This window comes from Hakea prostrata, chromosome 7 (genome assembly GCF_041222555.1).
Source record: "Hakea prostrata isolate BN-2017 chromosome 7, UWA_Hpros_2, whole genome shotgun sequence".
NCBI classification, from domain to species: Eukaryota; Viridiplantae; Streptophyta; class Magnoliopsida; order Proteales; family Proteaceae; genus Hakea; species Hakea prostrata.
Window position 1 is genome coordinate 70,533,003 of NC_142606.1, and position 26,090 is coordinate 70,559,092.

Genomic DNA, 26,090 nt, shown 5'->3' on the forward strand with positions numbered 1-26,090 from the left:
TAAGTCTTCAATGAACCCCTCTTTCGTCCTGGCATCGAGGTAGGACGTTCCCTACAGATTGTCACTGCACTCGAGTTTAGCCACCAAGTTCAGGATGGATTTCTGTGGTTCCGCACCTAGGGCCCCACAATATCGAACTATGAAAGAAGAAAGGCATGAGAGAAAAGCATGTTGGCTAGTGATTGTGAGGCCCCAATTCTTGACTGGAAGGGATACCTTGATGCATACCTTTCTTTCAAGGAAGAGAAAGAAAATAAAAATATTTGAATGTTATTCATAGATATTCATGATATGCTCCCTATGGTAACTGGGTTCATGAATTATGGTCAACTCAAAAGGGTTTTATTTGGAAGAATTTGGCAGCCAGTTGCATCAAGTGTCAGGGTTGATATGAGGAGTCATGGGCTGAGTGGTTTTTAATTGTGAAATAGGGATGTGGAAGGTTGTGGGGGCTAGTGTTTATAAAACTGAAACTTCAAAAAGGGAGGGTTATGAGTATACTAGAGGATTAGAAGAAGAAGATGAGGGGTTGGGGATGATCCAACTTACTACTGTTATACAAGACTCCAAAATTGACTTTCTCCACTAAAAAAGACAAGGCCTAATTCAATCCTTATTAGGTAGTTAAACTGGCAAGGACTAAGGAGACTCAGAATAAAGCCGATTGCAACTTAAAATGGAATATTTTCATAGTAAAAAAATAGAATATTCTAAACTTGAATTTTTAGTTCAACGCAGATAGACCGATTCAATTTGAAACACACAATAAAAAACTAATATGGAAATGAAAATATCAAATTTTGTTGGAATAAAAAAACATATAGAACCCAATTTTAGGCTTGTTCCCTTTGGCCGGGGGGGGGGGAGTCCACTTGGTGATGAATCTGCATCAAATTGGCTCAGCTTCAGATTATTCTCAACTCAACTTTGCCATTGATTTGCTCAAGTGAGTTGATATTAATCTAGGTGGGTGAACCAAAATTTTGGTGCCTTGGATTGCTGCAAATTCATGATGAGATCTTAGAGAATGAGGGTAAGCTTAAGTTTCAAATAAAAGTTCTCCTATGCTTTTGAGTTCAGTCTTTGCTGGTAACCTACTGTTAGCTGTACTTCTTCTTTCTTGCAATCAGAGGTATTGTTATTTTGATTTTTTTGAATGCATTGTGAAATATTAATGATGGCTTTTACAGTTTTCTCCTTGAAACAGTAGGAAAATAAATCCACTGCTAAATGCTTAGCTTAGTGTCCGTAATGATTATGCTTTTTATTTGGGGATGGGAAGTTTTGAGTATATATTGTTGATTTATTTATCTGTAATGATTATGCTTTTTATTTGGGGATGGGAAGTTTGAGTACATATTGTTGATTTATTCCTTCTATCAGGAAATCAGAAACTCTTCTCAACAATCTTTTTAGCTATGGATGTATCCAAACTGTTGTTTTCTTTTGATGGAAATGTTTGATGTTCTGAAAATTTGTTTGGTCAATTTTAATAGGAGGCAAATGAAGCTGGTGCATTGCGCATGGCAAAGAATAAGCTTGAGAAGCAATTGGAAGAGCTTACATGGAGATTGCATCTAGAGAAAAGATTACGGGTATAGTTTCTTCTCATGACGTAATTTTTTTTGGGGAGAATTGTTTTAAGTGGTTCTATGGTAGGTATAGTAATGTTTTAGGTTTGTGACATGTTGTGTTGAGGAAGTGTCCTTCAAAACAAAGTTCTATTGTTCTCTGTGCTGCTCATTTTATCTTTCTCTTTTATGCTTTTGACTTTCTAAATTGTTGATGACTAGTTAATTCTCTTAACTGTTGGATTGAAATCATGGGTAGACTGTACACATTTTTTATTGTGGGTTGGTTGTGTTATTTAATTACTTCTTAAAAGTTTGAGGTATTACCTAGTTGCTGTCATTTGTTTCTTGTGATGTAATTAAGAACATAATTCTGAAGGGGTAAGAGAAAGAATGAGTAGTCAAGTAGGAAGTTTTCATGTGAAATTGATGCATGCCTAATTTATCCTCTTCCAAATCAAGTTTTGCGTAAACGTTGTACTGGATGATGAGAAAGAGGCTTTGGCCTTGAATTTTGTAGCCCAAGTTGCTTTCACACTGCTCTACCAAAAAGGCAATCGATTAGATCTTATGATGGTCTCAACCAGTTATTTGGATAAATCTCATTCTGGTGCATTCTAGAAACATGATACCACATATATTGGCCCTCCGTAGAACCTTCCAAATGCAGGAGCATTGTGCCCCAGATATGGCCATTTCTATTCTTTTGGAAAAGATATTTATAGAAGCATTGCAAGCAGTTCACCGGTTTGAAAATTAGAAATAAAAGTAAAAATTTTCATAGTCTTTTACGAAGATGTAATTACCTGTCTTTTGCTTGTTAGAGTATTCTGAAAATTTCTGATTTCTTTGATTAAAATATTTGACATAGGTCTTTCTTAAGTTTCCAAAGTAGTGAACTAAACTCCAGTTTGTTCTTAATACTTATATATGTCTTCTTATAGCTGCTTAGCTGCATTCTCTTGTCTGCATTTTGTCAAACGACCTATGTGATTTTATGTTTTTTGAATATTTCTGCCTTTTTTTGGTTTATGTTTCTTCTTCTCAAGAAAAACCTTGTGTTATTAAATTCATGCATATGTATACGTTGCCTTTGATTAAACCTTTTGGTTTGTAGGTGTCTAATGAAGAGGCCAAGTTAACAGAAATTTCAAAGCTTCGAAAAACAATGGAGTCATTGAACATGGAGCTGGATGCAGCAAAGTCAATCACCACTAATCAATCCAATGAGAACATGTTGCTTCAGAATCAACTGGAATTATCCAGGCAAGAGAAATCAGCTTTGGAGAGTAGACTTGTCGGAATGCAGGAGCTAGACAAGGAGAATGCCATTTTGAAGGTCTGAATTGTGTCAAGATTCATTGTTCTTGATAAATGCAATATCCCTTATTTATCTTTTGGTAATATATCCATTTGAATATAATATTTTCCTGGGAAATTGTGCTATTAATATTGTTATGAAAATGTGCTGGTTCATGTTCTTGCAGAATTTAAATTTAGAATTAAGTTTCTACTGAATGTGCTAAGACAGTTGATTACCACATTTATGACATAAAACCTTTTCAGCTTCCCTACTCTGGCATTTTCTAGTCTTGTGGGGTTATTTTGGTCCCTCTGTATTGACACACATGTTACTTCTCAGGTTTTCATCGATGCATATATGGAAACTAAGAGTAACATGTGCGGCACTACTCTATAATGTTATTTGAATATGGAGCCCATTGGAGAAAGATCCGTGTATCTAACTCCATTTTCCTGGGATAAAGATTAGTTGAATGGTTATGATATTATAATAGAGTCAACATATATTAAATTGATTTTAAGGTTTAAAGCCAGTAGATTTAGATTTATACACATCATTTGACTACTTTTTTGGGATGGGAATTCCTGTGCCCTGTTTTTGCAGGTGAATACACTCTTCACTCCAATATTTTCATTGATGGAAAACTAAGTGAATGTAAGATGTGGGATAAACTAATTGATCAAATGTTTCAAGTAAATTAAAGTTTAAAGAACTTTGCAGCAATTTCAAGTGCCCCATTGGTGGTTTTGGATTTGGGTGGCCAAAATTTATAATATGATCTTCCATATGGAAGAAACCTGACTTTGCGTAAGGACCCAAATAATTTACACCATATAGGTTCCCAGGAAAAAAGCGGCATTTGTCTCTCTTATGATTTATTTCAGTCTCCATAAAAGAGAAAGCATGTTTGTTGATATAAACTTTATTTATTGTCTATGTTAGATGTCTCCAATAATTTGTCGAAAAAGTAAATCCAAGCATAACTTCACTCTTTGGTTGCTAAATACAATTTTTTCCGTGTATGAGATCAAACATAACAAGTTCAGCCATTGAAGTGTCCCAATTGCAGACTTGCAGCAGATTCTTTGATTTCATTTTAAATAGATCACAGTTTCAACTGCTAAAGCAAAGTGATGGATCTTTATATTGTCTCTAGCTACTGCTTTAGCTAGCTGCACAAAATACTCCTAGTACAAGACTACAAGTATATAATGTCATTGACATGTAGATATTTGGACTGCTGAGAAACTATAATAAATGTTGAAGCAAGTAAACCCTCTTTGTCAGTGTCCTCAATATATATGGTTCGTTTGGGTGTTTCGCCCCCATCATTCTATCTAATTATCATGTTGTATCCAAGGCCAGGTTTGTCTGATAGTTAAATAGTCTTGGTCATCTTGACCTTTTCTGCTATGATGCAAGATATCTGTCCTTTAATGAGTTCAATTGTAGTTGGCAAGGCCTTGAGAGAACCCAAGGTGGTGAAGTTTAAAATATAAGGTAAAACTAATCAGGGTAGCAAGGCATTGACGCCTGGTTGGGTGACCCAGGCACCCAGAGCAAACAAAGTGCCTGGACACCAGTGCACCACCCAGGTGATGCCTTGACAACTATTTTCTTAACAAATGGTTAACTGTGAAATAAGCATTTTGACCATTCATCTTGACTGCAACTTCTTGATCCAAATCATCATTCTGTCTCACCCCACCAGGGATCGTCTTCATAAGGGGTCCTTGATGTTTCTTGCATCCTTTCAAGAATGATGTTCACTTACTTGGTTTTATGTTTTTTTTGATAGAGTTCACTGGGATCCTTGGAAAAGAAGAATTCAGAGATGGAGATGGAGCTTGCCAAAGCTCGGAAAGATTGTACTGGTACCATGGAAAAACTGCGGGATGTGGAAGAGAAGTATTATCAGCTTGAGCAGAATTTGCAAAGGTGTTTTGTCATATATGTACTACCTATTAGTGATTACTTGTTGAAATACATGTCACTTTCCAATTGTTAATAGATTATTTTCTTTTTCAACTTTTCTGTTTTGTTGGCTTACCTACCTATCATTTATTATGGAGTTCTCTGTTGCTTTTTTGGACATATCCTTACTTTTATTGCCATTTTTGTTGCTTCACTGTTTCCTTCCTACCATAATAGTGTTTCTCTAATGCATGTGCTTTCTGTAATAACTAGTCTGCAGGAAAAGCTTTCAACTTTTGAGGAGGAAAATAAAGTTCTACGACAACAGGCATTAAGCACAACTCCAATGAGCAACCTTACTGGGTTTGCCAAGTCATTCTCTGAGGTATGAATTTGTGATCTTCATTTCCTCAATAATCTATTGCCTTTTGAAGAACTACGTTATATAATGAATGAATTGAAATCACTTTGTTTTTGATGAATCAGAAGTACTCTGGAGCACTTATGCATTCCATTGGTGGCCGAAATGCTATATATGTAAGACACTTCTTGTTTGTGTTCTTGTATCATATATTCGTGGTCTGCTACTCTGATTTCTTATTTTTATACTTCTTCATGTAGGAGTCACCTACTCCTACAAAAATTATGCCTCCTCTTCCACACAGCCTCTCAGAATCACGTCGATCAAAAATGACTGCCGACAAGCATCAGGTTTCTGCTGTTGATTTTATCAAGATGTCTGATTCCATTGTGTTTCACTCTGTCAATTTCCATGTTATTCATAGACAGAAAGTGAAGGGGTTTTCTCTAAAGCAATTACATTCTTCTTGCTTTCCTTGCATATCTTTACGCTCTTTACTTATGATTTCTTGGACCTGAGTTGATGATATTGTCGCGTAGGAGGATCATGAATTCTTATTAAGGTGTATTAAAGAAGATTTGGGATTTAAAGATGGAAAACCAATTGCAGCTTGCATCATATATAAGTTTCTCCTTCGATCACATGCATTTGAGTCTGAGAGGACGGCTATTTTCGACCATATAATTGAGGGGATTAATGAAGTTCTCAAGGTTTCGTTCTTGTTCCATAGCCTCATTCAATTTTGTTTAGTGTTGTTTTTGTTCTAATCAGAATGATGATGATTTGGTTTACTTTATTTTTTTCACTTATTTGTTAATAACTTCACTTAAAATCGTTGTTGATGCAAGTTTCTTTTAGCTGATGTCCTTTATTGATTTGTCTGTTCCAATAAAAACATCATTTCCTGTAGTCATAATTCATATTTTAATGGCAGACCCCATAGGGTGGATGCTATTGGTACGTTTCTAACTGCTGTTGCTTACAATTGTTCCAGGTGGAGGATGGGAGCACTATCTTGCCATATTGGTTGTCCAATTCTTCAACACTTCTATGCCTGCTACAAAAGAATTTACGGTCCAATGGTTTTCTTACACCATCTTCTCAACGTTCTGGTCACATTGCAAGGATGGCACAAGTGAGTTATGTGGCTCTGTTTGTGATTTTGTGCATTTTAATTGTCAGGTAGTTTTGTCGTTGACTTAGTCTATCTAGGCAAGGCAATGCAAAAACATATTTAGGAATCCATGGAAATTTATTTTGGTTTGACATCTTCATTTCATTTTTAAAAAGATTAAGTTATTCTACCTATGGAACCCAAACACTAACCTCTTCTCTCAACATGCTGTACGGTTGCAAGCAATCTAAATGGAATCTATATGTACTGAAAGCATAGTTGTCGCGGCGACGAGGTAATGCGAGGCGGTTTAGGCTAGTTGAGGCGGTGAGGTGATATGACGCCTGCCGAGGCGCTTTTGAGGCGGTCAAGCCGTTTTAAGTGAAATTTTTAGTGTACATCCCATACTCTCTAGTTCATTATAAATATATGGTATCTAATAAAATAAAAGAACTAACATTAGGCTATATTAAGTCATCCAACATACCACAAACCACACATAGTAGAGTTTTTAACACTGTAACAGTATACCTTAGTAACATGATTACAACATACAGAGTTTTCAACAAAAACAAATGCTGCAAATGGCTGAAGGATACTAGATATGTGGTTACTAGTGCATCATGAAGTCAGAGGTGGCAAGCCGTGTTTCACTTTCTCATTGTTTGGGGTTTTCTAAACAATCTCAGCCATTCATCCAAATTTTGGATATCAAGTTAAATGGGATGCGTAGGATTGATATATTCTACTGCATGTCCCAACACAATGTTTTCCATATAGCCTCATGAATAGTATCAGACGACATGACATAATCTGAATTACCCATATATCTTCCCTTTGATGCTCTTGGCCAACCTTAGGGCCTGGAATAGAATCTAGTCTATAACTTCTTCATTATAGCTCCAACGTGAGCATCATTTATGGCCATGTGTACATGTCAACCAACACTACCAGTGTAACTCAACCACATCATCAAGTCCAACGTGCCACATCATTATAAAATGACAAAAATACCCTGTGGTTAATCACCAATGTGGTAGACAGAAATGCCCTTGGACTTACACTCACTTTAGGAGCTATATGGACATTTCTTCACTACCAAAAGGCTGCCAACTCACTCAACTCATCCAAAATCTCGCCTATATGATTTTAACCTTTGTAACTGCCTTGAAATGCCACCATAAACCACCTCATTACCCTGTACTCTACCTAGATGCATTGTGTTAACATTAAAATCATGCATGCACTGTGTTGACAACAATGACAACCAACATACAGGCACTACTGTGTGCACTGTCAACTGAATCATTCTTTTGTCTCAAGAAAAACGATTATCAGCTGACATTTTTTTACCAATTAGCAATGAGCATATAGTTTTCCCTCTTCTTCAATAGTTAAGTATTTGAATTGGGTATGACATAGGCTGAGGTGCTGAATAGATTTTCGTAGTCTTGTAAGCCTACTACTCAGCTTTGGCTTGATAAACAGTGTATGATATTACACAACCTAGTTTATCTGTGCCCCAGTGTACCAAGTGCGTTGATCAATATACTTCATATTTCCTATTTTGCTGGGTTTGCGCGGTAGAAAATAGGTGCCTCTGGGCTTGCTTGGTAAGAAATCAAATGCTGTCTTGGAGCAAGATAATCCAATGTGAGAAGTCTTCTACAAAGTAGTTACACTTGAAATATAAAAGAAATCTGTTTTCTATTTGTACAACTGTGTTGTATGACATGTCATTATTCCAGTTGTCTGGTATGCTTGACTTGGTAGACCTTTGACCTATCCATTCCTTATTTCTTACTTCTTTGATTATTAGTTTCTTGTATTGGGCCTCCAACAAGTTTCCAATTTTATTACTTCATCAATATAATTGCTTCTCACTGGTTTGCCTATTAGTGTTTCTTTTTCAGTATAGTTCCCGATGTTGACACTTTGCATCCTCCTAGTACTTCAATTCATAATCTGGCTTTGTTAATTTCATTTGAGACTTCTATTCAGGGTTTAAAATCACCTATTAAATACATTGGATTCGAGGAAAGTGCTCCGCATGTTGATGCTCGTTATCCGGCTATACTATTTAAGCAGCAACTGACTGCTTGTGTAGAGAAGATTTTTGGCTTAATTAGAGATAATTTGAAGAAAGAGATATCTCCACTTTTGGGACTCTGCATTCAGGTGAGTTGTGTCTTTCTTCTCTGTTTAATGCAATTATATGCAATGTGTCATCAAGTGTTTTTGACACATCTGATGTGTCATTTTTAAGGCGCCCAAAATTGTGCGTTCACACACCGGGAAATTGTCTAGATCACCGGGAAATGTCCCTCAGCAGTCAGTGAACAGTCACTGGGAAAGTATCATCAAATTCTTGGATTCTCTTATGAGTCGATTGCGTGAAAATTATGTGAGTGCTATTTATTGCATTTAGCTTTTCTGTATATATGATACTCAATTGTCCATATGACATTGTTCAAAGTATTTCCCTATGATAGTAACATATGTATTAAAAAAAATTGTGACATATATTTGGTTGTCAACTGTAGTGATGGTCTTATTCATTCATATATCTTATCTTTTGCATAACAAATAAATGAAAAGATACGCAAATGTAACTTGGAGAATTTGTTGCCTCATTAGACCGCGTTATGCTCCCTATTATTCAATGCTGTCGAGCTTTGGTGTTTCAAAGTGTGTATTTTATGTTTTTATTATAAAATAACATCTCTATGCTATCGAAAGCTATATCTTTAATCTGTCTTTTTTGCTTTCACTTTCTTTGACTGAGGATAAATATATTCTTTTAGGTGCCTTCCTTTTTCATTCGCAAGCTCATTACCCAAGTTTTTTCCTTCATCAATATCTCTCTTTTCAATAGGTAAGCTTGGCTTCTAACTGCTACAATAGTCTCCTGTGCCAACTATTATTTTGTAATTCTTATAGTGGTGATCTCTCTCTCTCTCTCTCCCCCCACCCCCCCACCCCACCAAAGCCTTCTTTTGCGGCGTGAATGTTGCACATTTTCAAATGGAGAATATGTTAAATCTGGTCTTGCTGAACTTGAACAATGGATAGCTAAAGCTACGGAGGAGGTTAGTAAATAGTAACTTTTACCTTCTAGAGAAATTGCTGAATATAGTTTCTGAGTTGGATTTAAAGCGTCTAATTTGTGAACAAATGTAGTATGCAGGAACCTCTTGGCATGAGCTAAATTACATCAGACAAGCTGTTGGGTTTCTGGTACACGACAAATATCAGCAAGGAACACATTTTAAGTGCAAACCTCTTATGGTTCCCCTATTCCTTTTCTAATTGATTGTTGAAATTTGCAGGTGATACATCAAAAGAGGAAAAAGTCTCTGGAAGAGATCAGACAAGATTTGTGTCCGGTATGATCTGTTGCTACTGCATGCTTCTTTCTTTTTGCAGGTATTTTCTGTAAGAACTTTATAAGCGGTTTTAATACTGATTTACTTAGTTGGTCTTGTCTCTTCTTTCTTGGGCAGACATTGACGATAAGGCAAATCTACAGAATTAGTACCATGTATTGGGATGACAAATATGGCACACAGAGTGTATCAACTGAGGTAAGTTGCAGTTGGAAAATCACCTCCTAGTGAATTGTCCTCTTGCTTCTAAAGTTGATAAGTAAACTTGGCAGGTGGTTGCACAAATGAGAGAGATTCTGAGCAAGGATTCTCAGAATTTTAATACAAATTCGTTCTTATTGGATGATGACCTAAGGTATACAGCTACTCAGTTGATCTTCTTTCATTGCCTTCCAATTTTTCTCCTTTTTCTCTATGAATAATATCACTCGGAGTCTAGGATTTGCTGGGAAGCTGAGGCACGACAAGAAAAGTTATTGGGTTGCAATTTTTACAAGGTTCTTGACCCTGTGGTTATTTACTTACATTTATAGCTTCCATGATTAAATCTTGCTGATGTTTCTGATGGATATGATTAGGTCTTTGCATCGGCAGGATTCATAGAAACTAGGTGATTTTGATTTGCAGTGGCTATTCCTTACTAGTAAACCTTGTCTGAGGATATTTACTTATATTTTATAGCTTCCATGATTAAATCTAGCCAAAGTTTCTGATGGATATGATCAGGTCTTTGCAGTGCATGACTCATAGAAACTAGGCTGTCCTAATTTACTATGGTACTATTCTCTGGTAAACATATCTTGGAATGGTTGATGGCTCGCTTCCTGTGATAGTCATCCAACTAACAACATGCTTCAATTATTTTCTTGGAAAATCGACTGCTGACTTGATGGAGATCAAAAGTCCATATGTACCTTTAGGAACAAGCTCCAACCCTGCCCACCAAGGTTGTGGGATGCTACTGCTGTGAGGCAGCCTGGTCTAATAATTTGGTGAGTTTTTGTTGGTTGAATAGAACTTGGCATAAGACAATTCGACCTCCAAATAAAAGCATGGATGAAAAACCAAAAAGATCAAACACTGTTCACGTCATTGTTCATGTGACTGTCTTACAGCCCCATATTTGGTTCAGTAAGAATATTCAGAAGATGTGTGGTCCCAAGATCAGATTACATCTTTACATGAGGATTTTGTCTTGGGATATCTAGAATCTTGGTTTGGTTTGTATTTTAGGAATCTCTACTTTAGTTATTTATGCATGTAATTGAATTATAAAGCCTGGTAGTTTCCAATTTTAAGTACTCTTTATTTTCCATAAAATTCTATTGTCACTACTTGCTAGGTAATTTTAAAAGGGTGAACTCGGTGCCAAAGTGATGGGAACCTGAATCAGGACCGAATGGGGCCTCGAGTGATAACCCCATGCCTTACAGCTCTTTACTAAAACCTGGGGTATTTTGGTGATTTTGCATCACTGGAGTAATGTCAACTTAGGATTTTTTATCCAGTATCTTAGTAGTATCCCAGATCTACGCTTAATTTTATTAATTTGAGTCCTTAATTGTCAAGTTATTGAAGAGTCCTAGTTAGGGTAAGATTCCGAGTAGAGAGGGACCATCCTAGGATAAAATATGATAGAGTCCTTGTATGAGTGTTAAGTCATACAAAGAAGCACTCATACAAGAAACCTAGATCTACTTTTAATTTGCAAATTAGGATCATCCTAGGATAAGTTATGATAGAGTCCTTGTATGAATGTAAGTCTTAAGTCTAGCTAGAGTCCTGGTTAGTGTCACCTTCCTATGTTAAATCCTAATATGATTACACATATGTAAAGGCTATAAATAAGGCCACCCAAGCTTTTAAAGGGGAGGTCATGATTGATGAACAAAATTTGAGATCTGAAGGTGCAAGTGAGGAATCGTGGGTTCCCCGAGAGGGAACTTGTGGCTGGGTTGTGTCATGCTTGCATGAATTTTGCAGTTACTCAGTCATTCAAGGTCCCTTCTTCTTCCACAATTATAAGGAAGCCCACCTCCAGCCCTAGTCTCTCTCTTCCTCTTCTCCCATCCGCAACCTCCCTACCCCATCCTCTAACCGTAAAACTTATGATCCCAGCCCCCCCTCCATCCCTTTGCACATAGCCCTTTCCCCTTCCCTAAATTTTCCTATATTTCATTAAGGCTATTTAAGGAAAGGATTTGTCTTTATTTACGAGCATCTAAAGCACCAAAGGGGAAAAAATTTAGAAAAAAAACACTCAAATTCAGCTTTGGGAATTTCTGGCGGAACTCTCTCCTCTCTCTTCTCAGCCAAGTCTGGTTCCTCATTCGATTTCTTCTCGAGTCTGAAATCTCCAGCATTTTCTCTTCTTCTAAGTACGGCAATCTTCCTTAACTGTTTTTTGTTTTTAATAAAAAAAAAAATTTCCTCCTACTTTGCCTGCTTTTCTTTGCTGTCAAAAACCCTTGCAACAGAAGTATTTTTCTGACCTTTATCCTACCTGCTGGTTCTCTTCCCCTTTCTGTCGAGCAAGAACCTCTTGTCCCACTTTCCTTTTCGCTCCTTGTGGCAGTACTGTTTTCTGCCTAGTATTTTTCTGTTGCTTCCCCCTGCTGTTGCTCTTCACTTTCTCCCCTTTACAGTAATCACCCTTGCTGTTTTGTTTGATCTAATTATTTGAGACTGCTGGTTACATCATTACATGCCCTGTTATTCCTAATTTTTCCTACTTGGTGCTTGGTTAGATGTTAGTCTAGGTTTGGTATTGAGATTGGACATTGTTTATGTACGTTGTGCTTGGTAAGATGTTAGTCTAGGTTTGGTATTGAGATTGAACGTTGTTTATGTACGTTATTTTTTATTGAATAGGATATATATATATATATATATATATATGAGTTGCTTTAATTTTATTTTTTTTGGGATGAATAAATAATTAAATTACTAAAAGCCAAAAGGAGCACATACAAATGGGATCATGGGGGAGGGGAGAGTCACAGTCAAGAAGGGGACAGGAAAGAAGCTGAGAGACTCCAAGAACTAACAATCAACCTATTTCTTGGAGAGTCTACAATAGGGGGTGGGAGAGAGAACGAAGTCTCTAAGAAACATCAAAGTAGATGGCATTCCAAATCATATTTCTAGAACGGGATTTGGAAGTCCATCTTCGCATGTTACGCTCCCACCAAAGATGGTGAATAGTGGCGGAAAAGACAAGCTTACCCATAAGGTCATAGATAGAGGTACCAACAAAATTTCTCAACATCCAGTTCCAATCTTGAGCAAAGCCCAAAGAACGACGCAATTTGGGCCAAATGGATGCAAGGGCTAGGGACCAAACAGAGTGGGAAATAGGGCAACAGAAAAAGAAATGGTCAATGTCCTCTGAACTATTCCAACAGTTGGTATAGTTTGGGTTGGCGAGGATGTGGCGGCTAATGAGAAAAGCTTGGGTAGGTAGGGCAAGGTTAAGGGCTCTCCAAAGAGAGAGGGCATGGCGAGGGATGTGGCCTTTAAACGAAATAAGGGGGGACCAAGGTATAGGGGGGACGGGGTTCTCAGGAGGTTCCAAGCCGAGGTAGTAGAAAAGGAGGTAGGGTGGGGGTGCAACCAAGTAATGTGGTCGTCGGTGTGGGGAAAGAGGGGGGGGGAGGGAGCTCCAAACCTGTGTGAGACATGGGTGGGGGCAGGGGGACCAAGAACCAAAGGAAATGAACGTGGAAAGGGGGTGGATTTTGGGATAAGGGTGTGTTAGAAAACAAGCATTAAATAATCAAAACAGCCGCTGAACTTGAATAAAGAAAAGAGAGAAGAAGAAGAAGAGAAGAGAGATGAAGAACTAGTAGAAGAGGCTTGTGATTCTTGCTTAAGAGTCTAGAATCACAAAGCCCTTTTATTTATAGCTTCTAATGAATCTAATACAACTTGAGAGACAAGTAATTGTCCTCTAGAAAAAGGAAACAAAAAATTACAACTTAAGTAACTTCCTAACTCCTAAAATAGAAATTTCTAAAAATAGAAACTTCCACCAAAATAGAAACTATGCTCTCTAAAAACTCCCAAAACTTATGTAGCAAGACTCCAACATTAGAAATAGAAAGTAGAGTAGCATCACTAACATCATACAAACAGATTTTACTGTTCACGTGAACAGTAAAAATCATACTTTACTGTTCACGTGAACAGTAAAAATCATACTTTACTGTTCACGTGAACAGTAAATATCATACTTTATTGTTCACGTGAACAGTAAATATTTCAAAGTACATATACTTCAACAAGTGTTATAAACAGTTCGAGGGCCAAGGAGAGTGTACAGGATACCCATCGGATGCCAAGGGTCAAGCCAAAAGGAAGTGGAGACACCATTGGAGACAAGGACAGAAATGGCAGAGAGAGCACGACCACGAAGAAGCAGGAGCTTCCTCCAAATCCAGGAGGGGTTGGAGGGGGCGAGATAGTCCAAATCGAGTCATTCTTGAGGAGGTAGGAATAGACCCAGGAAACCCAAATGGAATCATGTTTGGAAGCGATCTTCCAAATGAAGCTTCATGAGACAAGCCATATTCATATCACGAATACGGCGAATTCCAAGACCACCCTCAGATTTGGGACGACAAACAGACTTCCAGCTAATAGGATGAAGGAAGCGGGGAGACTCAAGGCCTTTCTAGAGGAAAGCACAGAAAATGGATTCCATGGAGTGGATGATAGATTTAGGAAGGGAAAAGATACCACATCAGTAGAGATAGGAGGATTGGAGGACAGAACGGATGAGCACCATTCTCCTAGCAAACGAAAGCAGCTTGCTCTTCCAGAGTTGGAGCTTTTTCTAAATATGATCAAGCATGGGGGAGCAATGGTGGCGAGTGAGCCTACTGGGGATAAGGGGAGACTAAGATAGGTCACAAGGAAGGAGCTTGGGCTCAACCCAGAGAGAAAAAGGAGGGAAGCTCTAGTAGAATCAGAGATACCAGAGAGAGATGGTGGAATTCTCGAAGTTGACTATAAGACCCGGATTCGAAGTGGGAGAGGATAGAAGAGATGGAGGAGTGGTCAGCCTTAGAGAAAATCATGAGGTCATCAACAAAGGCAAGGTGGGTGAGCTTGAGGGAACGACACTTGGAAATGGGAGAAATGAGCATCTGATCAGTTTTGGATTGGATGAGGTGAGAAAGCACTTCCAACGCTAAGGTGAAGAGGTAAGGGGATGGGAGGCATCCTTGACGAATGCCAACTCGCGAAGAGAAAAACCTAGCCGGGGAGCCATTGGTGATGACAGAGAAGTGAGGAGTGGAGATACAAGTCTCAACCCAGTGGATAAAGGAGGGGGGAAGCCCATAGCCGAGAGGACTTCACTGATAAAATCCCACCGAATAGAGTCAAAGGCTTTATGAAGATCAACCTTCATAAGAGCAGTAGGGGAATGGCTAGCTCTATCAAAACCACGGATAATCTCCGCACAAAGGAGGATATTGTCAGAGATGCTCTGGCCAACAATGAAAGCCAATTGGTTGGGACTTACCAGCGAGGGGATAACCAATTTAAGTCAATTGGCTAGGCCTTTGGAGATGAATTTATAGATGAGATTACAGAGCGAAATTGGAAGAAAACCAGAGAGAGGAGGCACCAATTTTTTTGGAGATAAGAGAAAGAAAAGTATTATTGATGGTGGAGAGCTAGGAAGGGTTAAGGAAGAAGCTGCAAATAGCATGAATGAGGTTAGGCTCAATGAAATCCCAGGTGGCCAGGAAGAATCCCATACTGAAGCCATTATGACCAGGGGCCTGGTTGGCTTTGTGGGAACGAATGGCGGTGTGGATCTCATCAGGAGAAGGAATCGAGCAGAGGGAAGGGAGAAGGGAGGGGTCGATGAATTTATTAAGAATGGAGGGAAGGAGGGACGGGTGAGGGGAGAGGGGGGAGAAGAGATTCGAGAAATAGGAGACGACTTCCTCCTTGATACTCGGGGGGTTTGAGATCCAGACACCACCACTAATAAGGAGGCAAGGAAGGGAATTGAAGTTGTGGCGAGTTTTAAGAGAGCAGTGGAAGAAAGTGGTATTGGTGTCTCCAAGATCAAGCCACTTGACCTGGGACGGAGAAAACTTTCTTCAAGGGAGACCAGAGAGGAGAGCAAGGAGAGGGATTTCTCCTCCGCCAAGGAGAGGCAAAAAGGGTCAATCTGAGGTTGGGATTGGACTCTGGCGAGGTCAACCTGACTCTTGAAGACCCTAGGGGAAATATTACTAAAGGTAGCTAAGTTCCAGGAACGGAGGGCAATTTTTGTGTTTCGGAGTTTTCGAGCAAACGCCACATGAGGGAGTGAGTGACAGTGGACAGGTTGGGACCAGGCAATCATGACAGTGGGAAGGAAGGAAGGATTATAAACCCACATATCGAAGAATTTGAAAGACTTGGGACCGAAGGAAGGATGGTCAAGGAGCTTGAGATAGCAGGGGGAGTGATCGGAAAGAATGGGAGGACCATAATGGTCATGAGCGGAGGGGAAGAGGGTGAACCAAGGTTGGTTGACAAGGAATCTATCAAGCTTAGAGGTGACACGGGCGGAGCCAATTCTATGGTCATATCAAGCTTTAATTTTTTTAATCATTTTGAATGCAATGCCCTCCCCCCCCCCCCTTTTTGCGAGTCTAGTTCTATGGAATGATTGAGTTTAATTGTTGCATGTTATTTATATCTTTCATTGCTGAATTATATTCCACATTGTTGTTCTATTGTCGGTCTAAGTATTTTCTATGCAAACCCCTCCTAGTGTCCTAGTTAGCTTGAATCTTGTTTCCTTGTTCAACACCCTAGTTCCTAGGGCTGTCTTACATCACTAACCCTGTAGCAACATTCCCTCCCCTTGCTCACCCCTAATCTGTAATCCCCACACTTCCCTAGCCCTAGGTCTCTTTCTATTTCTTCTTTTCCTTCTTTCTTCCTGGCTTCAATGCTGGAATTTTCAGATTTCTTAAAAACTAGAATTTACGTAAAACCTAAACCTAACCATAACCCTTTACCAATCTCCACCCTCTTTAGGAATCAAGCCTCTCTTCCTCTCCCCTACTTTTGATTGCCTATCTCAACCTTCACTTCCCCTAAACCCTAGTAAAACCTAATTTTCCATCTTCAAAACCTATAAACTTGATCTTATCGTGCCTTCAACCATGACTTTCAGACCACTTATCTAAAAACAAAACCCTATTGGGATCATCCTCTTCCTACACCCTCCTTGACTTGACTATAACCCTAGACCTAACTATTCCCTAAGAAAGTCTAATTCCTATCAACAATAACATTAAGAAGAAGCCTTGTCCCAACTAGATGGTGTTGGCTACATGCATTCTTGCCTTCCAATAGCTCTGTTTGGGGCCATGCTAGATACAAGGCCTAAGCTATTCATATCCTTTCTATCTTAGCTCTTAAGTCTGCCCCTGGCTCTTTTAATTCCTTCAATCTGGATTATATCACTTCTTCAAACAGGGGCATTTACTGGGTTCTATTGAACGTGATTGTGCCACCTCAAACGGCTTTCTCGGAGCTGATCACTTATTGAGCTACTCCTAGAGCAAGTCTAATATGATCATTCATTATCTTATCCTTCCTAGTTTTGCCACTCATCCATCTTAGCATCCTCATTTCTACTATGTTGAGTTTATCTGCATGATTATTTTTAATACCCCCCATCACTGTGCACCGTACATCATAGTTGGTTGAATGACAGTCCTATAGAATTTTCCTTTAAGCTTTAAAAGAATACGTTGATCACACAAAACCCTGAACGCACCTCTCCACTTCATCCACCCTATTTTAATTCTTTGAGAAACATCATCCTCTATATCACCTCTCTCTTGCACGCTTTTTTTTTTTTTTAAATGATTGAACTAAGGTACTTAAACAATCACTCTTAAGGAATCTCATTTATCATCAAGTATCGCCACCTCATTATCTGCACAATCATAACCAAATGCAGGCATCTGTATTGCCTTCACAAGAAGCCATTCCTGTTGCGTTGGAAGAGGATTCAACCTTTTCATGAAGACTTGGGCTTCAATCTCGAAGTTAGAAGCTCCAACTCCGTCTCCTTCACCTGAGTTGTTACTGATCTTAGATAGGACTCTGATGGAGAAGCACGATGATGGCATGTTAAAATTGTTCTTGGCCAAACTGGATGAATTTTTGGGTTCTGAATCAGTTTCCGGTAATAAAATTTTAAGAGGGATGCTTTCACCAACCTGCCCATAATCAGTTACACTGAAGGAGACCCTGTTTCTTTCACCATTGCTAAATCCGACGCCGATTTTTGTCACCTAAACTGAAAATTTGCATATTTCGCTGGAATATCGAATCGCTTGCTTTTTTTATTTTGCCCTGTGTCGAACTTGGCAAATTTCGCCGAAATTCACCGATATGTTGTTCACTTACCCCTACCTGTATCCTCTCGACTCTTCTTGCACGCCAGAGAACGCAGCCGTAGGAGGCGGAGACCAAGCACTCAAACCCCATCCATCAAAGGCCAATGGCAGGGAGCCAGGGACACTGGGAGCCGATGATGGTTGCGGAAAGTTTTCAAATCATGACAACTCTAGCGCCTTGGCTCGACTCTGCTGTTAGGTCTGGCTATCAATTCGGGATTGAACCAAGATTATGATTAGTGCTTGGGGGGCCCTTCACACTAACCCTTCTGCAGCGGTCCCCTGGTATACACAAGGGCTGCAAAACTCCTCTTTGCAAACTTGGGACTCTTGGATTTGGGGTTTGTTTTGAGGTGATGGGATGTCAAGCACAAGTTGAGATTCAATTTGCAAGTTGTCTATTTTCGTCTCTCGATCACATTGTCTCTGAGGTCGTAAAAGGCAGATACCAAAGTGGGAACCCATACAGTTGCTGGATCCCCATCCTCTTACTTGACCCAAATTGGCTTTACCACATGATAGTTGAGGAGGACCTTGTTCATGCTTTGAAGTCTCCACTACCCCAAGTGGAGATGATTGCTGAGGGACATGACTGCTGGTAGTTGGGGTGCCCAGCTTTCAGTCATAGAATCAGCCTGTGAAATTTTTGCAGACAATCTTTTTCCAGATCATGTATAGATATAGGGAGCAAGGGAAGAAGTCTAGCATCCTTATATCAAACAACTCACACAAAGAATCGCTTCACTCACCTCAAGAAAACTGGGATTCAAGGCCATGACGAGGGGCTTCACAGGTGAAGATACTGATCTTCCATTTTATGCTGATTTGGAGATGTATGGGGAGGGGAAGATCTCACGGCCATTTTTCTTGAAGACTCTAAGCTGGCATGGGTATGTGGCAAACATGTGATGACTAAGCTTCTGATTTTCCTTCACCTGGAGGACAAGGTGAATTTCGAGGGCTGATAGTGTTAGGGCCATGGGATTATGCCATGTGGAGGAGAGAGAGGGGGTTATTGTTGGTTTGGGGGTTATAAATAGGGGGAAGAGGTGAGGAGAGGGTATATAGCTCTTATGTGTGATATTAGGCCAGCCAATGGGTGAGGGGCAGCTTATGCTGTGGGACCGGCACCAGTGTAACCAGTTTTTCTTGTCAATTCTGTTGTTTTGATATTAGTTTTAGTGTTATTTGTTAATTCCCTTGTTTTGATGTCAATTTTAGTATTTGATTCGCTCTCCAGGGGGTGTGTGTGGAGGTAGTTTACCTACGCAGCCTTACCCGAACAATTATTACTGAGAGGTTGTAGTTACTAGATTATTAGTTTCTATTTCTTATAAAGCTTTAGCCAAGCTATAAATATGCCCCTTTCATTGCAATACAAGATTAGACTTTTGGAGAAATTGTTTTGTGGCTTTGTATTTGGAGTAAACTTCATGCTCAACAGCTGTGATAACCTGTCGGTAAGAGCCAGGGCTGAGATAGCCCATCTCCCTTCCCTCCTTCTACCTATCTTTGTTTTTATGTGGAAAAAACAAAACAAATAAAAGTTCTAATTATTAGTCTTCATTTTTTTTTTTTTGGACCCTGGTTGCAATTGTTCTGCTGCTAGCTTTCCCGGTTCGAGGCTGACTCCTGCATTAGTCAGGCCCCATTCTAGAATGGAATGGATATAGAATAAACCAGTCTTGGGTCCTTTTTTAGGTCAATACCAGTCTAGGCTCTCGAATGCATGATGCTATCTGAGAAATTATTTGTCACAAGACGTTCCACATCTCTAAATTAAGCTTTTTGTGATGCTTGACGGAGCAGTCTGGTTACAGATCTGATTTGATAAAAGCACTTTGCACTTTGCCACTATTCAGTTTCGGGCATTCTCTAATGATAAACAGTCTTAAAAACTCAGCATGGCATGTTCTTGGAAATAGATATTCAGATTTGCATGTCATAAGTTGTGATGTTCTATTTGACATTGTTCCATGTTTGCAGCATTCCGTTCTCTACGGAAGATATATCAAAGGCCATCCATGTGGTAGATCCGTCAGATGTTGAATTACCATCATTCTTGCATGATTACCCCTCTGCACGGTTAAGGCTTTTGCACGCCGAGTAAATGGTTATCAGGAATTGATTTGGAAGAGGACAGCTCGATGATGGATCCAACTCTGGATGCCAATTGTGTCAATAATTTGCAAATGCTGACTATAAAGAATGGATCGCTGTGAATCCTCAGGATGTGATCCAGACTCCACGGGACGCTCGGTAGCCAATGGATGTGATTGTTCTAAGTGGTGGTTGACTAGTTCACAATGTGTACCATAGGAATCTACTCTGCTTACCTGAGCTTCAAGCAATTGGCTACAATGTAATATAATCATTGTTGGAGTTCCATCTTCTATATAATTCATTCCAGCAAGGCTCAGCACAACCTCTATGAATCGAATGCATTTTAGGGAATGCCTCATTTCTGTCGACTCTCTGCCAATTTTCCATTGTTTTACTTTGTTGATTTCATGTGGATGCAATCAAGGCATTCTGTTATATTGCGCCGACCCTCCCCCCAACAATCCTCCCGTAAAACTGAATCATGAAATAACGTTGGTGTTAAAAACTGCATGATATAGGCGGGCATTTGGTTAGTCCCATTGATATTGAGCCAAAGAAATACTTGTGGTGACGACGGCCTCTGTTGTGGCTTCCACAGGTATGGTATGTTGGAGGTATATGGTCAGCTATCTTGTCAGAAACATCCCTCTTCGATGAGACAGGGCAGGCTATACCCAGAAATGTAGACTGGAGCAGTGTTTCAGAACCTAGTGCAACAACGAATCATAATTAGTTAAGACAGGTTACTGATAGGATATGGGATCCTTAACAATATAGTTGGTTTGTACAATGTCAGTCGATCAGAATGTGCCCACTAATGCTAGTTCCTGTACAGGCTTGGTTGCTCGAATTGAGTCTCCCTGGTTTTGGTTTCTGTTTTTAAACGTTCGCTCAGTTGAAGGTCGACTCTCGACTACTTGGCTGGAACTTATGAGGTGCAAGACTGTTTTATACCCCAGTCTTGAATCCCCTTCCATCAATAAGAACCATAGAATCATCATCATCATCTTCAACCAGACGACTTCTTAGTTTTAACCAACAACTTTATGATTTGGCAGGTCGAGAGAGGCAGACCTAAAGTAAACGGAGAGAGGACTATTAACACATTTCACACAGCACAATCGCCCAATCCGAATCTTATAAGACTTAGGACTCTTCAATGCCTCTAATCTCTCTGAAACTCTGCAATGAACTAGCACTAGTTCGCAAATATCAAAAATCCCTCCTTATTATGCGCCAAAAATGCCCAGAAACTACAGCACATAACTGAATCTAAGGACATCAATTTACAGATAACCCAAGAGAAAAGGTTTCTTGACACAGTACACAGAGAGAGAGAGAGAGTAGAGTAGAGGGTGGTGGAACACCGTGAAGCCAGTGAGCGGTTTTCAGTCTGCATTGCCGATGGCCGAGCCAGTTGAAGCAGCGCACTGTAAATCCGCCAGTGAGAACGACCTCCATGTAGAGAAGTTTCTTCGTGGAGACAAGTCCGAGAGCAAACCATTAGCAATTGCTGGCTTAGCTTGTGGATGAAGAGGGAGAGGAAACCGTGTAGGGGACGATGAGTTTGAATTCGAGTTCTCACTGGAGTTATTGCTTTCGGAGCTGCTCATGGCAACTGCAAGAGCCAATGTACTTCGACTGGAGTGTGTCGTTCTCTTTGATATTCCACCACCATTACTTCTCAGAGGTGAACCCCGATTCCTGTCACATAAGGTACTAAAAGCCAAGAGGTTCTTGCGTTTCCTGGAATATGGGTTCTCTGGTTTGGCAAGCTCCCTGATGGATGATGCAGCAGCATCTGCCAGGCTCGCGAATGACTTCGATTTCCCACGATAGAAATTCGAAATTCCTCTCCTGCAACCACCAAGAAAAACTCTTTATTAAAGCAAATCCTGAATAAGAAACGATCGTTGCCAGTTTACACCATATTTAAGGTTAGCATCTCTCATCTAATCAGTATTTTCCCTCTCAGATGTCTCATCTGATCAAATTAGATCTTGGAATATACTCATATGATTCCCAAAAAAATGGGTGGTTCTCGTAAAGTTTAAAATGGAAGGTCTGGAGTTGGGACACTAGAAAAAGGAATATTCAGAAGGAAGTAGATAATTCCAGCATCGGTCAACCCTCTAAGTCAGAAGCAAACCGTGTCGCGATAGATATCATGTTCAATCGCAAAGAAAATGAAGTTCACACAAAACCGCTTTAGCAATCGCAGACCCAGAAGAAGGAAAAAAAACAAAACCCAGTAAGATAAAGATTGAAATTTTGAATCTGATTATCATTTATCAGTAGGTTTTACTGGTCCTCTTTGCATCAACTTAATTAGTAATTTTTTAGTCTCTAATTTTTTTTAATGGAAACTCTATGAACCCTAAAGGGAATCTCTTAGCAAACAACAGGAAGGTGGAAAGTTAACTAAATCGGCTTTTCGCAGCAATTAAATTGAACACCTTAAACTGGAAATTTCAAATTAAAGCAAGAATCAACTAAGAGATGAAATAGAGTAGAGCAGAAAGTCACCTAATGGGAAGAACCTCTTCCAAAGCATTCATGGCATCCAGAGGACCCTTATAAGAGCTTTGCACCTCTACTTCGCCGGAATCTTCTCCGTCAGAAGACCTGCAGGACAAATCACTATTCCTCCCGATGGAAGAACTACAAGAATCAGGTTGCTCTTCTTCTTCTTCCCGTGATTGTGGTTTCTGCTGTTGTTGTTGTTTTTGTTGTTCCTTCATCGACGATGGCATCGCCAGATTCCCAGATGAGAATCGACTATCACCAGGTAAGGCAGCCGCCATGGATCTACCGGGAACCGGCGACTCAAAGATCGGAACACAAGACATCCCTCTAATGAACCCAGATCCTTCGATCCTGTTTCTGCTACTACTGATGCTGCTATCCAAAGCGATCGACAACATCCCACTTGTTCCCCCAAAATCTTCCGAGACAAAAGAGACTGTTAACGGATGATTAAGATCAAAAAGTTAGCCTGGTTATCATGATCGAAGGATTCATGATGAGAAAGCTAAACCGATATCTCCGGCATGGCCAACATAGATCTCTTCTTCGGAACCAGAGAGGCTTGGCGATGGAGAGTGAGAGAGAGATAGAGAGAGAGAGACGAGAGAGAGAGAAAGAGGGATAAGAGAGACAGCTAGATAGAAAAAGTAATGGAGCTATTAATTTCAGTACGATAATATATTAAATATATAATTTCCATTAATAATGCACTTATTTTCTAAAAATAAAAATCGGAATTAATAAAAGGGAAAGTAAAGCCAAAACCTTATCCTTATCTACCATATAAGAGGATGGGAACAAAAGATACAATAAATCCAGTTGTATTACAACATCATATGTAATTGTTGTATCTATCCAATAGAATTGCGACTTTTTGTTATCCTAGAAGATTCCCTAAATCCTACGGTCAATATTAGGGTTGTAGATAAACCATCGTGATCCGCACGCGTGCGTGAGGTGTGACGAGCGGTGACTTGGCCGACGAGGCGTCTAACGAAGAAAAAAAAAAATTTGTTGTGAGGCGGTGTGGTCTCTGAGGTTGCGACATGTGTAAGTGTGACTAGTCAGAGACGTAAATCTAAAGCGATATTAAGTGGGACCCAGTCTCAGGCAACGAAACCCGCCTCAGATCTTTGTCTTCCCCTCAGTTTCGTGTCGTCTCCGATTCCATGGTCCTCAGACTTCTAATTCTCCCAAGCCACTTCCCTTAAGAATTTGAATTTTCTCGTCCGAGCTAGGCGTACGTAGTATTATCAAATTCCGAACATGCACCTCGTCAGGGAAGCGTTTTGTGCTCTCCGACGGGTTTTTCACCAGAAAAAACATGTGAGACTCACATGAATTGGTTTTTTTTTATATTTTATGATTTTTAGCTGTGGGCCCCACATGTTTTGTGGTGGAAAACTCGTCAGGGAGCACAAAGCGCTTTCTTGACATGGTGCAGATCTGTAGGGCATCCAACAATCAGACGCACAGACATAAAGAATTTGCATGCTCCCATTGAAATATTAGTAAGCTTTTGGATTGGGCTTCCTCTTTGGTGTACAACAGAAGCCCCCACCACCTATGAAGTCTGAAGTATTGTTGAAATCCGAATCAATACGAGGTTAATTCAATTAATGTGTAGCTCCGCTTCTGTAGCGAAAGGTTGAGATTATTTTCAAAAAATATATTTTCATATTTTTGAAATAATGAACGATCGAGATCGAACCATTCAAGTTCATGAATTCACCCAATTCAAAAATGTTAAGGAGGTCGATTTATTTGAGTTTAAGCCCCATAGGGAAAAGATTCAAATATTATTTTTAATTTAAAACTAAATAAAACGATATGATACGAAAGTTAGTAAGAATTTCAAAACCAATCCAATACAAACCTTATCTGATTAGCCTAAATTGAACCTAATTCAAATCTAAACGAAGGTAGCATGGAATACATATGAACTTCTAAAAAAAAAAAAAAACGATGAAGATCAGTTGAATCTTAAGAAATGATGAGTTGGAGTTGGCGTCACTCGTGACGTCATGAAGACCACGTGACACATATCCCTCTCGAAAAATCTAACATCAGACGACCCCGGTCTAATCCGATCCGACGAAATTTGGAAAGAAACGACAAACTGAACCGGAGCTGTTATGGTAGGCGTGGCGGCTCTGACCCGGACGTGGACGCTTTCGGCCAGCAACACGTGTCATATCTTTGGTGTCAGAAGATACGGAAATGAGACGAAATCTGAACCGTTAATTCCAACATCAATATATCTGTTGCTATGACCATAAGTGACGATAGTGACGAGACAATAACCACAAGGAAAGAGAAGAGTTTATCCAATCTTGGATCTTGAGATCTTGGATTGGTGTGTAGCATTTCCACCACGAAAATAAGCACGTGAGTCACGTGACTATATATATATATATATATATATATATATATATATATATATATATATATTTTATATATATATATATATATATATATATATATATATATATATATATATATGCCGTGACCGTTCCGGCCAGGCCTTCACCGATAACAACCTCGTTAGAAAAGTTTCGGAAATTTCTAAATCAGATAGATTCCGAATCCTCTATCCTTTCCTGCGTAAGATAAACGCTGCTTCTTTTTTTCTGTTTGTTGTATGAGATGAGATAAACGTTTTCTTGTTTGATCGTGTGGATACACTACTTTGAATGAAAGTGTATCCTAGTACTCCAAGTATTATTGAACTATCAAAAGGGTTGGTTTAGTTGATAACGACCAATAACCCATAAATGGATAGATGAAATCTTTCTCTAAATTTGTATTTGTATTTATTTAAGGGTGTCAAAAATATCTCTATTGAATTCAACTTCGGATAATAACTTATTGGATTGGATAATATTCGGATAAAAATTTATCCGGTTAGAGTAATCTTTTAAACATTTTTTCTTTATTTAAAAATGGCTAATAATCGGATTCGAAAATTTGTAATTGTTAATCGGAAAATTGAAATCTGAAATTATCCGTAAAGTTTTAAACATTTTTTTCTCTAAAAATGAATAATAATCAAATCCGGAAACAGTAATCGGTCATTGGAAAATAAAAAACTGAAAATTAGAAATAAAAAGAGAATGACAATTAGAAATCAACAATCGGATAGTTTATTAGATCGGAAGATATCCGATTTCGAAGGATTGGATTATATCCGATAATGTTCCTGTTATGGATATTACGGTCCAAATCCTTGAATCGGCGCAGACCACTTGAACCGAATCAATGGTTCAAGCTTGGTCCAGGGTAAACCAATTGATGGGTCTTAGTCATGATGCTTTCGGAGCAGATGTCAGTTGAGAAGTTAGGAATCACACATCACAATGGTGCACAACTGTCATCGTATGACTTTTCAG

The 26,090-nt window shown here is 39.3% G+C and overlaps 2 protein-coding genes across 2 annotated transcripts in view; one reads left to right on the plus strand and one right to left on the minus strand.

Annotated features, from left to right (window-relative positions):
- The window catches only part of XI-I (myosin), a 67,692-nt gene extending 47,081 nt beyond the window's left edge, over positions 1–20,611 (plus strand). The window contains exons 22-38 of the mRNA XM_089160358.1: positions 1,497–1,595; positions 2,689–2,910; positions 4,673–4,812; positions 5,062–5,173; positions 5,275–5,325; positions 5,410–5,499; positions 5,689–5,859; positions 6,144–6,284; positions 8,265–8,441; positions 8,530–8,667; positions 9,068–9,138; positions 9,253–9,352; positions 9,444–9,500; positions 9,593–9,649; positions 9,767–9,847; positions 9,922–10,004; positions 20,059–20,611. Of these exons, the coding sequence (XP_089016484.1) occupies positions 1,497–1,595; positions 2,689–2,910; positions 4,673–4,812; positions 5,062–5,173; positions 5,275–5,325; positions 5,410–5,499; positions 5,689–5,859; positions 6,144–6,284; positions 8,265–8,441; positions 8,530–8,667; positions 9,068–9,138; positions 9,253–9,352; positions 9,444–9,500; positions 9,593–9,649; positions 9,767–9,847; positions 9,922–10,004; positions 20,059–20,182 (1,914 nt within the window). The 3' untranslated portion in view covers positions 20,183–20,611. The remainder of the gene's footprint in view (positions 1–1,496; positions 1,596–2,688; positions 2,911–4,672; positions 4,813–5,061; positions 5,174–5,274; positions 5,326–5,409; positions 5,500–5,688; positions 5,860–6,143; positions 6,285–8,264; positions 8,442–8,529; positions 8,668–9,067; positions 9,139–9,252; positions 9,353–9,443; positions 9,501–9,592; positions 9,650–9,766; positions 9,848–9,921; positions 10,005–20,058) is intronic.
- Positions 20,612–21,187: 576 nt separating this feature from the next.
- Positions 21,188–23,156, minus strand: LOC149011925 (protein OXIDATIVE STRESS 3 LIKE 1-like). Its single transcript, XM_089160359.1, has 2 exons — positions 22,702–23,156; positions 21,188–22,032 (listed from the first exon to the last, which is right to left on the minus strand). The coding sequence occupies exons 1-2, from the start codon at positions 23,097–23,099 to the stop codon at positions 21,564–21,566; spliced, it is 867 nt and encodes a 288-aa protein (XP_089016485.1). The 5' UTR covers positions 23,100–23,156; the 3' UTR covers positions 21,188–21,563.
- Positions 23,157–26,090: the final 2,934 nt, after the last annotated feature.

Coding starts and splice junctions, on each gene's coding strand:
- LOC149011925 (XM_089160359.1), bottom strand. CDS start 23,099: ATGTTGTCGATCGCTTTGGATAGCAGCATCAGTAGTAGCAGAAACAGG. Junction 22,033..22,701: donor GAAGAGGTTCTTCCCATTAG/GTGACTTTCTGC, acceptor TGGTGGTTGCAG/GAGAGGAATTTCGAATTTCT.